The 14,594-nt window shown below is 45.2% G+C and overlaps 1 protein-coding gene across 1 annotated transcript in view; it reads right to left on the bottom strand.

Annotated features, from left to right (window-relative positions):
* Positions 1-2,224: 2,224 nt before the first annotated feature.
* Positions 2,225-14,594, bottom strand: part of tle2b (TLE family member 2, transcriptional corepressor b) — a 101,507-nt gene continuing 89,137 nt past the window's right edge. The window contains exons 15-20 of the mRNA XM_034081237.2: positions 13,444-13,693; positions 12,163-12,410; positions 10,905-11,052; positions 9,510-9,660; positions 8,079-8,155; positions 2,225-5,265 (exon numbers count right to left, since the gene is read on the bottom strand). Coding sequence (XP_033937128.1) covers positions 5,158-5,265; positions 8,079-8,155; positions 9,510-9,660; positions 10,905-11,052; positions 12,163-12,410; positions 13,444-13,693 — 982 coding nt within the window. The 3' untranslated portion in view covers positions 2,225-5,157. The remainder of the gene's footprint in view (positions 5,266-8,078; positions 8,156-9,509; positions 9,661-10,904; positions 11,053-12,162; positions 12,411-13,443; positions 13,694-14,594) is intronic.

The raw sequence follows: 14,594 nt of genomic DNA, 5'->3' as shown, positions 1-14,594 counted from the left end.
CGAGGATGTTATCTGTGACTTGGGTTTGCTTTAAGAAAAGTGCCAGTGTGGGGCGATCTCGAATCTGCACTGGACAACTTTTCCTTTTTTGTGTTTCACAGAAAAAACTATTAAACGGCTTCTTAAGGATTAATGTAGGTGTGATTATGTGAAGGGTAGGGCCAGATACAAACTAAAGTCAAAAGAAGCATTTGCTGAATATTTGTTTAAAACTGAACAGCCAGGAAAAGTGTGTGCTGACCGTGAGATGCCAGAAAGCATCGTAGAAATATTTAGATAAGAAATGAAGGATGTGAAGAGAGAGAACACTCTGCCTCCGCTCTCCTGTGAGGAAGGACTTCGCTCGCTGAGGAAACACGACAGCGACTTCTCTGGTGAGCGTCGGCCTCCTCAGATGTGAGAAGAAGTGTCCTGGGATTCAAACCAACAGCCAGCTCCTCTCTGACTGTAGCTCTCAGTGAAAAATGCAGTCGTACGTACGGTTGTGTTTTCATGCAGCGAGGCGAGATCAAGGTGATCTGCAGTACAATAGGCTGAGGAATGGATTATTGAGTCAATCCTACCAGAGTGCATTATTATGGAACATTGTAAAAAGAAATGACATTAAAGTCAACATTCTGAGATTAAAGTCAGAAAACTGAGAAAAGTCTGAAATCTGAAGGAAAAAGTCAGAATTTTGAACATTTTCAAAAGTCTGAATTCTGTAAAATTTGGAAAAAAGTAAAAATTTGGAAAAGGTCAAAAATGTAAAAAAAAGATTGAAAAATACAGAATTCTGAAATCTGATAAGAAAAAAAGACCAATCAAATATTTCCTCAGAATTCTGACTTTAATCTCAGAGAAAAAAGGTCCGATACAATAAACAGATAACATGTGCCCTCATCCTCTTCCGTACTGTGATGGTTATTGGTGTATATCCGCCAAGACAAAAAGCCTTACTGTCAATAAACCTGAAGAAACTAAACTATCTCTTGTCCAGTTTAAAGAATTACTTACACACCGGTGGAAAATAAATAATTTAGCTTCATTTTTTAAATGCTGCTCATCACAACACGGGGCACTCTCAAGGCTGCTATCGCTTCGACGCGGTTTCCAACGAGCGTGCCGCTGGACTACAGAAAAAAAACTGGATAAAGACTTTAACTCATGGCAAATACTTGTCAAAGCAAGCACACTTAGGCAAGGCAAGTTTATTTATATAGCACCTTTCAACACAAGGCAATTCAAAGTGCTTTACAAAAAACGAAAGACATTAAGAAAATGGCATTTAAAATCAGTCATTAAAAAGAAAAGCTAATAAAATAAACATTAAAAGAAAAAATACATGGATAAAAGTTACAGTGCAGTTTAAGATATGAATAGTTCAATTAAAAGCAGCGACAAAAAGAAAAGTCTTCAGCCTGGATTTGAAAGTAGTCAGAGTTGCAGCGGACCTGCAGGTTTCTGGGAGTTTGTTCCAGATGTTTGGAGCATAATAACTGAACGCTGCTTCTCCATGTTTAGTTCTGACTCTGGGGACAGAAAGCTGACCAGTCCCTGAAGACCTGAGAGATCTGGATGGTTCATCATTTAGCAGGAGGTCAGAAATGTATTCTGGGCCTAAAGTAACCATTCAGTGCTTTATAAACCAGCAGCAGTATTTTGAAATCTATTCTTTGACACACAGGAAGCCAGTGTAAAGACTTCAGAACAGGAGTGATGTGATCCACTCTCTAGTGTTAGTGAGGACTCGAGTCTGAATCAGCTGCAGCTTCCTAATAAAAAAAAGAAAATCGACAAAAGAGACCAGGAACAATAAAAGAAGCCTAAGAACAGATCCACGGCTTACCCACACATGGTATTTATGAAGTGAGAAGGTGTCACCTCATAGACTTCAGGAAAGGTGCACTTGATATTAGACAGACGTTCACTCTGGTCTTTTACTATGTTTTACTGGCTGCATTGCATTGGTTCGGAGTCACTGGGTCACATGACATGGAAGCTATGGAAGAACATTGAAGCTTTTCATTAAAAGAAATTCTGAATTCCCATCATTTATAAAAGAGGTGTGTCCGACTCCTGTGAAGAACTACAATGCTTCATTCATTTGGAGTCACCGGGTCACATGACATGGAATCTATTAAACCAAGACCTTTCTGAATTTCCATTCATGTGAAACGTGTATTTGTTTTGAGTGAGGAGAGAGGGAGATTTCTGTCTCTGAGAATAACGGTCAAACAATCGATCATTCAACACAAGTTTGGTTTATTTTTCACACATAGTATTTCTTGAACAGCCCATGGGAAATGCATCAGGAGGGGAAAAGACACAGTGCAGTTAAAAAAAAAAAGTTCCTTTCAAAAGAGAAACTAAACATGGGCTTGTAAAACCGAAAATAAAAGTTGTTATATTATTGGAACAAAGAAAGCACAGGCAGGGCGGGAGAGACGTTACTGACGGTTAAAGAAGAGCCAAATATTCACGCTTTACCACCAAATGCACGGCCGTCGTGATCCAGCATCGATCAGAGCAGAGTGCGAGCTTGTGGGCAGACAAAGGCATTAAACCGTACCCAGGATACCCTCACTGTAAAAGCCCCTCTTCTTGTCTGCACAATTAAATACAAATGGCATACGATATTGTGAAATGAACCCCTGTGGAACTTTGGCTGTGAGACTTTCTACTTACTGAGAAAACAAATCCTATTCTTCTTGTTTTATCAGCGGAAGTGAGGCAACGAGCATGCAGTAAGAGTGTTGGACGGTTGATCTGAGTCGCTGTGCTGTACACTGACCCAACAGACACACCGTTTAGTTACACAATAAGGACTGAAAACAGACTACAGCATATTTACTACCACTTTTGAATAAAAAAGGGAAATAAAACAGAAACAGGAGACGGATCAGAGGGTCTTCTTTTTATCTTCACACAGGACTCTGTCTGTCTCCACCACCAAGGAGAAACATGACGTAAAAAAGTAAAAGAAATATATTTCCCCGCCTGTGTTGATTTTGTACGTCTCCATGTGTGTGAGAGCGTCCCCGAAACGCAGTCAGAGGCAACCCCAATACATAAACATGTCATTACAGAAGACGAGCAATCACTATTCATAAAAAATACTGAAACAAACGAGTAATAATGAAAGAAAAAGCTTGAAATGCGCCTGTTGCGTCGACACAGTGGCGATGCATGTCCTGACGACGCTCTGATATACAGTTCGCCTGCCGGTGTGGAGTATGATACAAGGAGGAGCACAGACCTGGTGTTAAAAGAGCTTTGACGGTTTACACTTAAGAGTTAGATAAGAAGATTGATAGAGACAGTTTTCTAATCTATAAAGGTGTCTTCCAAAAAGTCAAACGTAATCAATATCTTAGATGTAACACGAACGCATCAGCAGGCAGGCGGAGGCGAGACAATGGCTGGTCGTTCTCATCTGGTTTGCAAATAAAAAGGCAACAGCAACGAGTTGCATAACGTGTGGAAAGGGTCAGGGTTAGTCGCTGCTTAGTGGAGCTGCAGCTGCTGCTGCTGCTGCTGCTGCTGCTGCTGCTGCTGCTGCTGCTGCTGCTGCATGGAGCTGCTGCTGCTGCTGCTGCTGCTGACAGGCCTCTAATGAGAGGAGGGAGAGCAGAACCTTCCGGAGAATCAGAGGAGCTGCTCATTACACGCTGCCTTTGTCAGACCAAAATAAAATAGATATTAAGCAGAGAGACGGGAGCGCTGCGGTGAATGTTTAATTGGGTGCTCTGTGTGTGTGAGAGTGTGTGTGTGTGTGTGTGTGTGTGTGTGTGTGTGTGTGTGTGTGTGTGTGTGTGTGTGTGTGTGTGTGTTTCTCCCTCAGAGGTTTTATCCAAGTGTGTGTTTTTTACTAAGTAACTAAATACATTTACTCCAGTATTGTACTTTACATTGTTAGGGACTACGTTACTTGGGTATTTCAGAGTTTTGCAACTTTGTACCTTTGGTTCCTTTAGTTACTTTGGATTAAAGGTGTGAAATATAATCAAGTGTTAAATCAGACTTTAGTTCCACCTGGAGTAAATCCACAAGCTCCCCTGCAGTATCAAAGGCATTCAAACGAGCTGCACCTTCACCAGCTTTGAGAACACTTTAAAGGTGGGGTAGGTAAGTTTGAGAAACCGGCTCGAGTGCGCTAGAATTAGAAAATACACAACCGGAAGAAATCTGCCACTTCCTCACAGAGCCCCTCCTCCAACACACAGGAACGCGCACATGACCAATGAGGGCAGGAGATAAGTGTGTGCCCCGATGGAAGGCTGACAGGCAGGTAGGCCTTTTTACAGCGCCACGGCTTCCAGAGATTACATTTATTTATGGATTTATTGTCAAAGCATTTAATGTATTCCTTGCTATCGGGACGTTAAGAGCATTCCATGCAATATAACAACAAGTGTTTCTGAAGTGAGTTACCTACCCCACCTTTAATGAGCAATCATTATAAAACACATCATGTATATTATTCTGAAAGGGACCAATCTGCAGAACGACTCTGTGTGTGTTTCATGTGAGTGTGTGGATATCTGAAGCACCCCCCCCCCTCTTGGAGCGTCATCGTTCCCCAGCTCCTGACACCTCTCTGGGGGGGGGGGGGGGTGCTGCGGCGTCAGCCTCATTAAGGCCTACACTGTCTGGCTAATGAATCGATTGTGTGGTATCAGGGCTCCTGGCTGCCTCCTCTGGGGGGCTCCCTTCCACTGAGCTCTTAATCAGGAAACAGCCCTAATTACCCCCCCCTCCTTCCTCTTCCTCTCTCACTTTCTCTCCTCCTTCTTGTCTTTCCCTGCTGACTTTATCTCTACGCTCCACCGCCCTTTTTCTTTGTCCTTTCTTATCTCGCTGCTTTCCTTTCTCTCGCTCTGCTATCATGAGCATCCTTGGGCTAAAAGTGGAAGGAGGGAGGAGGGAGGAGGCATTTTGGAGCTTCCACAGTAGCTTATATCACAGGAAATAAGGGGGAGACGGGGGCTGTGTAAGGGGTTCAGGTCAGGAGGTCTAAGGTGATGCAGTTGCTCCAAAAAAAACAACACAAAATCTCCGTCCTGCGTGTCCCCTCCCGTCCTCAGTGTCCCCTCCCGTCCTGCGTGTCCCCTCCCGTCCTGCGTGTCCCCTCCCGTCCTCAGTGTCCCCTCCCGTCCTCAGTGTCCCCTCCCGTCCTCAGTACACCACCTCGTACACCGTGGCCTTCTTGTCCCCGGAGCCCGTCACGATGTACTTATCGTCGGGGGAGACGTCACAGCTCAGCACGGACGAGGACTCCTTCGACTGGAGGAGAGGAAGAGGGATGAGAGACGGAGAGAAACACAAAGAGAAAGATGTTAGAAAAGGAATGACTCATCAGCTGATACTCAATCATATAAGACATATTTGCATTTCCAAACAGTCGGCAATTATTTCCAAACTCCACAGCTCCGGGATGCTGACTCATTCGTCTGCTGCCTCGATGTGAAGCACACTTCTCCCCCCCTCTCTTTCTCTCTCGTTCTCTGGAGAGATGTAGCCTCATTAGCCGCAGGTTTGAGCGCCACTAGCTGATGGGCTGTAGGAACCGGCAAAGTGCACGCTTTTCTTTTTCCTCCTGTTCGAAAGCCAGACCTGGGCACCTGGCTTTAGATGATCTAAAGCTCCCTGTAGCCCCCCCCCCCCCCCTCCTCCCACTGCTCCATCATCATTTATCTTCCTCCCTCTCTTCCCAGACTCCCCTTCCTCCTCCTCCTCTTCCTCCTCCTCTCTCTGCCCTCCCTACAGCAGAGCTGTCAATCATCAAGCCACCGATGAGAGGCCATTTCACACAGGACCCCTCATACTACACCAAGGTAGCAGGTAAGGGGGAGATAGGGGAGGAGGGGAGTTCAGGAGGGAGGGAGGGAGGACATGACAAGCCACAAGATGAGTTTGAAAGGGTTTGAGTCAACAATAGGAACAAAGGGAAAAACGCACATCTTCCGGCATGAATGTTAAACACTAAAAAGCCTTCTTGATAAGTTTAGGGAATTGATTAAACAACAAAGACCACAACTATCTTTGAAGTCTGTTCAGCACATGTATTAATACAGAACAAATAGATATAGATATAAATAGAATAGAATCTATTCAGTTAGATTAATTAGGCATAAGCAATGATGGTTATAGCTAAGCAAACAATACAGTGGCCGACTGGTGTAATGTAATCAACAGACCAACACACTGACATGAGGAGAAACGCACGGCACTTTCAAAAGCGTAGAAATCAGAAAAACGAAACACCAACAGACCGAGCTAAACGCTCTGCATAAACTAAACGATGCAAAAAGAAGCTCAAAACACAACGGAAAGGGGGGACGGTAAAAAGTAGGGCCGCTCAATTAATCGTATTTTAATCGCGATTACGATTAGGACTGGCAACGATTACGAAAACAACGTAATCGAAATAAAACGATTTTTTTTTTTTTTTTTTTTTTTAAATATATATATTTTTTCAATTGAATTATAAAGTTCAGGGTAATCGACTGTTAAAAACATACTGTTCACATTTTTTTCTCCAATAAATGGATGTTTTCAAAGTCAATGAATAATCGCATTTAATAATCCCATTTACAATTATTGACCCAAATAATCGAGATTATGATTTTTGCCATAATCGAGCAGCCCTAGTGAAAAGTGATGCACGCAGCCGGGACCAGAGCGCAGTTGACGTTCGGGATTATTTGTGTGTGTCCCTTTCTTTGCAGCGTGTTTCAAGTGTTTTGGGCTGCTGTTGCGCACGTCGGCCACCGTACAAACAGCTTGTTGATAAAGAACAAAGCAACAGAGGGACAGAACTGAAGAATAGGGTAGCACTTGCTAACTAGCCAGAGGACAGGAGAATACAGGTATGACAAAAGGAATGCAAAGCGGAGATGGGGAGGGAGAGTGCAAGGATACACCAAAGGACACGGACAGAAGGAAAACAAGGGTGGAGGTAAAGATTAGAAGAGAGAGCACAGAGAGGCAGGGAGAGCGGAAAGAGAAGGGGGTGAAAGAGATGCAAGGAGACAGAAACAGGAAAGGACAGCGATAAGAGCAGAGGAGGAGGAAGAGGAGGAGGAGGAGGAAGAAGAGGAGGAGGAGGAAGAGGAGGGTGAGCGGTGTAACACGCTGACAGCAGGGAGCTGTTTGGCAGCACACACATTTGGCATTTGGATAACAAAGCAGATAGTGAGTTTCCTCCTGTCAGTCCGCAGGGAGAGAGAGGAGCGCCAAGCCTCACACACACACACACACACACACACACACACACACACACACACACACACACACACACACACACACACACACACACACACACACACACACACACACACACACACACACACACACACACACACACACACACACACACACACACACACACACACACACACACACACACACACACACACAAATGGTCCAACATCTCCCCTTGCTTGTTTCATTCAAGATGAACTGGCTCAGCTGAAGATGAAGGAGCTATAACACTTGCTCCGTGTGTCAGAGTTGAGTGTGTGTGTGTGTGTGTGTGTGTGTGTGTGTGTGTGTGTGTGTGTGTGTGTGTGTGTGTGTGTGTGGCAGCCTGCACTGTCTGATTAACCTTCGCTAGTCACCATGGATCAAAGCACTGGATTTAAAAACGTCTTATCAATCGCTTTTCCTTCTAAACGTTCTCAGCTTTTTCCTCTCTTTTACCTCTACCGCTCAGTGTGTGTGTGTGTGTGTGTGGTGTGTGTGTGTGTGTGTGTGAGTGTGAGTGTGAGTGTGAGTGAGTGAGTGAGTGAGTGTGTGTGTGTGTGTGTGTGTGTGTGTGTGTGTGTGTGTGTGTGTGTGTGTGTGTGTATTTGTGTGTGTGTGTGTGTGTGTGTGTGTGTGTGTGTGTGAGTGTGTGTGTGTGAGTGCGTGTGTGAGAGTGTGTGTGTGTGTGTGTGTGGGGTACATAGACAGGAAGCACAGATATCTTAAACAACACTATCCCCACCGACTAACAGATGACTCTGCGACCCCGTACAGCACACATATTTATACATACTCAAATATGTACACCCGCAGAGCACAAGCATCCTCAGAGCGTCGCACTCGTCTCTCACCTGGAAAATACTCGCTCCATATGGTGTCCTCCATGCATTCAACAGATTGTCTTTTCCCGTGCTCACGAACCACTTGCCTGAAACAACACACACAGAGCTGTGGGTTAAACAAAGGAAAGGGCTGACATGCTGACTGGGTCGCTCAGCTCTGTGTTGGTGCTCGTTGAGTTCAAAAGAACCCGTTCACTTCTCCACTGACCAGAGCCCTGTCGGAGCCGCGTCGTGAGGCCACTGATTACGTCAGGGTGAATATCCCTCTCCCTCTCCCAGAAAGTGGGCTGGGCAGAGAAGAAGATTTTTGGACAGGCAGTAGTGGCCAAACGGCGGTACTACAGCGTCCGGGAGGTCATTTTGGCCCAAAAACAAAATAATTTGACTTGTATTGTGTAAGAGACGTCTGTACATCAGCGTATCACTTTTCTTTAGCTTAATTAAATACCCAGTGCAAACACTTCGATTGCCCTTATTTAAAATCGTTAGGGTCTTAAAGTTGTAAAATGCGCTAAAAGCCGTCAGACACTAAAAAAATGTTAGCTTAATAATTTTGAGCACTGAGCGTCTCTCATAGGAATGAAAGATACCCCGTCTCCAACGCTGAATCCAGTTCCCTTCACACATCCACGGGTCTGAGCTGTGCTTACGTTGCTCTTTTTCTTAAATGATAGCAAACAAGTCATTACAAGTATAGTGAGAATGAATAATGTGTCACGGGTGCCTGGTTTATGTTGCGTGATGTTTCTATTTACTTGTGAGTTCACATGCTAGCCACATTGCGGTTTTACTGTTCCCGTGACAACTTTCTACTCTACTCGCCATGAACTCTTATTGCTCAGAATGATCTGCCCCAGCCTCAGACGTTAGCCTCGGATGTACGCTGCCGTTCGATAACATTGTGGGGGCAGAAGTTTGACACATCTCCACTGCAAAGAACCGGCAACGCGGCATTGAAAACATTCAAAACTGGTTCTCAATCTGGCACAAGTTGGCCCTTAAACCACCTTGGTGGAAAAGCGTGTGTGTGTGTGTGTGTGTGTGTGTGTGTGTGTAGTCTAGCATTACTATACTTGTGGGGACCTAAATCTGTTTACATAGTCACGTGTGGGGACTGGCTTCCCTTATGGGGACAAATTGGAGGGGAATCATTAATTTTAGGGTGAAGTCTTGGTTAAGTTAAGGGTAAGGTTAAGGGTAAGGGTAAGGGTAAGGGTTAGGCATGTGTTGGTTATGGTTATGGTTAGGATAAGTCTCCAGGAAATGCATGTAAGTCAATGTAATGTCCCCTGAAGTGATGTATACATGGTATGTGTGTGTGTGTGTGTGTGTGTGTGTGTGTGTGTGTGTGTGTGTGTGTGTGTGTGTGTGTGTGTGTGTGTGTGTGTGTGTGTGTGTGTGTGTGTGTGTGTGTGTGTGTGTGTGTGTGTGTGTACGCACCACAGGAGGCGAACTTGAGAGAGAGAACACAGCTCTCGTGGAGGTGCAGCTGGTACTTGTCAGGTTTGGAGACATGCAGGACTTCCACGTTGCTGCTCTCCATTCCCACCGCCAGCCACTCGCCTGTCGGACAGTAACCCAGAGAGAAGATCTGGAGGGGGGGGATCAAAGGGAAGGTAGAACATGAAATGGGAGATAGGAGGGCAGAAGAAAGGAATCAATGGCGCAGGAATGAAAACAAAAATTGGGAGAAGATGAGAGGAAATGGGGGATGAGGGAGGAAAGAAGATAAGGGTGATGAGAGACAGAGAACAATGGAGGGAAGCAGGGAGGACACAAGAAGGAATTAAGTGAGTGGAGGTATTTAGGATATCAAGGTAATGGAAGGTTTCAAAGGAAAGAGAGGGAGGACAGAGATGGAGGTAAATAAAGAGTGCGTGAACACATTGATAAAGAAAGAAGGAGAATAGAAAGAGGAGAGGGAAAGTGGAAGATAGAGAGAGACGGCGAGCAACAGAGAAAGTCATTACGCGGTGGATCGAAACTCATCTGACAACGATGGTCAACTCTATAGCTCTGTTGTGGCTGTGTGTGTGTGTGTGTGTGTGTGTGTGTGTGTGTGTGTGTGTGTGTGTGTGTGTGTGTGTGTGTGTGTGTGTGTGTGTGTGTGTGTGTGTGTGTGTGTGTGTGTGTGGTGTGTGTGGGGGGGGGGGGGGTCACTGCAACAGAGCCAGTTCAGGATAACAATTCTGCAGAGGTACATTCATATGTCTAGGTGATGCCATCTGCGGAGGAGGGGCACAGGAGGGATTTGCCTTTAGTCTCCAGTGCTGTCGGCAAGATTCATATTTTAACCTCAAACTAACTTTAGGGTTGTGAAGTTCAAAGCCTGAGTTATCAATTAGGCAGGGAAGATGTTGGGGGAATAAGAGCCATATACGTGGAGGATCTTACCGATGGGGTCGACACCAGGCTTGCCGGAGACAGGTCTGAACTGTGGGGGTCCGCTGGGCCCCGGGGTGTTGGACTGTGTGTGTGTGTGTGTGTGTGTGTGTGTGTGTGTGTGTGTGTGTGTGTGTGTGTGTGTGTGTGTGTGTGTGTGTGTGTGTGTGTGTGTGTGTGTTTTGCAAGGTGAGGTTACAGAGTCTATTTGGATGTAATTGTAGTTTTCTCATAGACTTCTATACATTCAGACTTCTAGGAAGCGAGCCCGACTGCAGGACACGAGAGAGAATGCAGGTTTACGGCACTTTCCTAACCCATAGGTTGTCGCTTGTCGTTCCCTTGCAACCTACACTTGTCTCTGTGTGTATGTATGTGACTGTGTGTGTGTGTGTGTGTGTGTGTGTGTGTGTGTGTGTGTGTGTGTGTGTGTGTGTGTGTGTGTGTGTGTACCTGCGAGGTGAAGTCGTGCTGCTGCAGCTGCCGTCCCTCCCGGAGGTCCCAGCAGCGGACCGTGTTGTCCAGCCCCCCCGTCCACAGCTTGGTGCCGTCGTTGGAGATGTCGATGCAGCTCGCGCCGTCCGTGTGGCCCTGGAACTGCCTGCAGAGCGGAGACACACACAAGCACCACAAATTCAAACAAAGCCACGCACACACACACGCACGCAGACGCACGCACACGCACACACACACACACACACACACACACACACACACACACACACACCACACACACACACACACACACACACACACACACACACACACACACACACACTCTGAAGTCTCTTTCTCTTGGAGGTGTCAGAGAAATATATTCTAATTCCGCCCTCCCTGTAGCTACTACTGCCCTCACCTGTTCCAGCCTGCTCTCCTCTCTCCACAGTCCTCCCTCTCCCCCTCTCCCCTCTCTCCCCCTCTCCCCCTCTCCCCTCTCTTAATGCTTCCTTCTCCTATAAATCCTGCTGTTTTATCGCATACGCCCACGGCTATTTCCTCCCCCCTCTCCTCAACTGACTATAGGGTTAGTTAAGGTAGCCAATGATTTTCCCTCCCTCCCTCCCTCTCTATTCTTCCATATTAAATCTACTTTTGTGTAGAAGTTCTTGAAATGTTTCCACACCCCCCCCCCCACCTCTGCGCTCTCCCCTGACAGCAGACTATTTGTGGAGGCAAAACACACTTTTTTTAATTTTCTTTTTCACCTTCCCCTGTCCTCTCCTCCCTCTCTCCTCTCACCCGACCAGCCGGCTATTTGACCAGTTGCCATGGCGTTTACTCAAACTCCTCCTCTTACCAAGTGGTGGCATGTAATCAAGTACATTTACTCGAGAACTGAACTAGTATTTTCAATCCATGCTACTTTATATTTTCACTTCACTACATGTTTGAGCCAAATGCTGTACTTTTTACTACATTCATTTGACATCTTATTTTACTAGCTACAATTTAGATTACTAACATCAAATATAAATAAACTAATGAATTATGATATATTATTAGAGGTTAGGATACCTAGCAGGATAACAAGTCATTAAGATAAACCCCACCTTTACTAAGAGCAACTTGGAATGATTCGGGACATGTTGTACTTTTCCTTTTGGTATTTACTTGAACGAGATTTTGAGGCGGAAATGTTACTACATAGTTTCCACTGTAGTGTTCCTACTTCTACGACAAATACTCGAGTACTTCCTCCCCCCCCTCTCACCTGACCAGCGTCTGGTTGTGGAGGTCCCAGACCACGATGTTCCCGTCGCTGCAGCAGGAGAAGCAGACCTTGTTGTCGGGGGAGATGGCCAGAGCGTAGCAGGCGGGCGCCGACGACGTCAGCTCCGCCTTGATGCGAGGAGTGGGCGTGGCCAAGTCCCAGATGGACAGCGTGCTGGCCTCTCCCCCCACGATCAGGGTCCGTCCGTCAGGGAGGATTTTACAGGAGCGGATGTAGTTATCCCTGTTCTGATGGGACACAATAATAAAAAACGTTGGGGTTATGCTAGAAGTGAATGATCTCGAAACACTGAACGTTTAAGGCCGAAATACATCTCTGATCGGTCGGTTATGATGGGTCTACTTTCTTTCCCCAGAGTCAAGACTAAATATCAAGATGTGGCATTCAGTTATTATGCTCCAAATCAGATTTAGGGGAATTCAAATCCAGTACGGCTTTTCACGCATTACAAATGGTCTCCTATTTGATACCTGCGTCTCCACATATACACAGATACTCACACATTACGAATACCATTTTCATAATCACATTTTCCTCCTTTTTTTTCAACGAAATGTATTGATGTTTTTTTAATATAAGTTCTTTAATGTCTCCATCATTACTGAATTCAATCTATTGTTTGAATATTGATCTTGTCCTTTCTTTCAAGTTGAGATTTGATTGGGTTTACCATTTCTTATCTGTTATGTTTGTCGTTTTAAATTGTGCAAAGCAATAAAATACAAAATACAAGAACAAATATATATATCTGCAAGTCTGCTGCAACTCCCAATTATTTTAAATCAAGACTGATTACTTTTATTATTGCCCCTGCCTTTTATTAAATCAGATAATTATTCCTCTGACACTGCACTGTGACTTGTATTTTATAGCAGTCTTATTCTATTTTAAACTTTCTTTAATTTGTATTATATGGGCTTTCTAATGATTTTGGCTTTTTATTTGCGTGTAATTTCATAATGTGTTTCTATTGCATTATGTTTGGGCAGCACTTTGATTTGCCTTGCTATCAAAATGTGCTATATAAATAAACTTGCCTTCCTGTGCCTTTTCTGTGAGGCTTTATGGGACAGATGAAAACAAGATGGGGAACTTTTAGGATAATAATGTGGACATTTTGATAATATTAACAAAATCTATGCGGAAAAATGACATAACCAAAACAATGCTGCAGACCCGATGTGTGAATGTGTGTCTGTGAATCCATTTCTATTTTAAACACACTCTGCCTGTTTGGCTTCCTCTCTCGTCTCCTCTCACCAGACAGTCCAGCTGGGCCATGGGGCTCTTGCTCCCCGGCTGGCTGATGTCCCACACCTTCACGCAGCCCTTTCCTCCGGTGTAGACGTGGCGGGTGGAGGTGCTGATGGTGACGGCACACACCACCTCTCCGTGGTTCAGGGTGTGGATCTGACGGGCGTGCCGAGGGATCCCCGGGCCCAGCAGGGCGTCGGGGGGGAAGGGAACCGGCTGCATCTGGCCGTCTGCGCTCACATGGAACGAGTAGGCTCTGCGGAGAAACGGAAAAAGAGAAATAAATCAATACTTCAAGAGCTCAAATTAAAAAGAGTTTTGAGGGCACAGCAGAGGACAGTGAAGGATACATGGGAGGAAGACAGGACAGAGAAGATGGAATCAATCATTTTAATCAATGAGAAAGGAGGCGAGCAACAGGTAAGTAAACACAATGCACTAACAGCTACGAGCAAATCGGAGAGTTGAGAGTGCAACGGTAATGGCTTTGGATCTTCAGTCATATTTGCCTGAATTCTGGCACTTACCAGCCACTGTAGCTGCAGGCGGGGATGCATAATGGCAGATTGTATTACAGGGCAGAGGCAGTGTGGCATTGCTAATGGCCGATCAATAGTGTAGCTGTTGGAGACCCAGGCTGTTTTATGATTTCAAATTAGCACCGCAAGAATGAATTGCTGCCCTGCAACAAATGACAAAAACAACCGCATTCAACAGCCGAGTGGACGTGGAGAAAGTGAGCTGCGCGCATGCCATTCTACAAAATATTTCTTTGTTGGACACGGTTAATGTGCAGCACTGAAAAGCACAGGGGGAAGAGAAAACCCCAAACCCTGCAGATGGGAGAAACTATTTATTTGGGTTCTCATCCAATCCAAAATGTGATTATCACTGAGCGAGTTTTCAGTAAAGTACGAGCAATCTTATGTGTCTAACTATGTATTTAAGCTGCCCTGATTCTCTCGCTCAGCATTCACATTTCTTTCCAATGAAAACAAAAGAAAGTTATGCCGTGTTTAGCTCAGATCTCCCCCTGTCACTGTCACCCTCCGTCAAAGAGGACATCGAACGTATGTTGAGCCTTTACTGTGAAATGTTTACACGCTTTAATGTTCAAAAAGCCTTTTATTTTTCACATATTGCCCAGACTGAGATTT

Source organism: Pseudochaenichthys georgianus, chromosome 4 (genome assembly GCF_902827115.2).
Source record: "Pseudochaenichthys georgianus chromosome 4, fPseGeo1.2, whole genome shotgun sequence".
Lineage (NCBI taxonomy): Eukaryota > Metazoa > Chordata > Actinopteri > Perciformes > Channichthyidae > Pseudochaenichthys > Pseudochaenichthys georgianus.
This window is presented reverse-complemented; position numbering and strand designations above follow the sequence as displayed.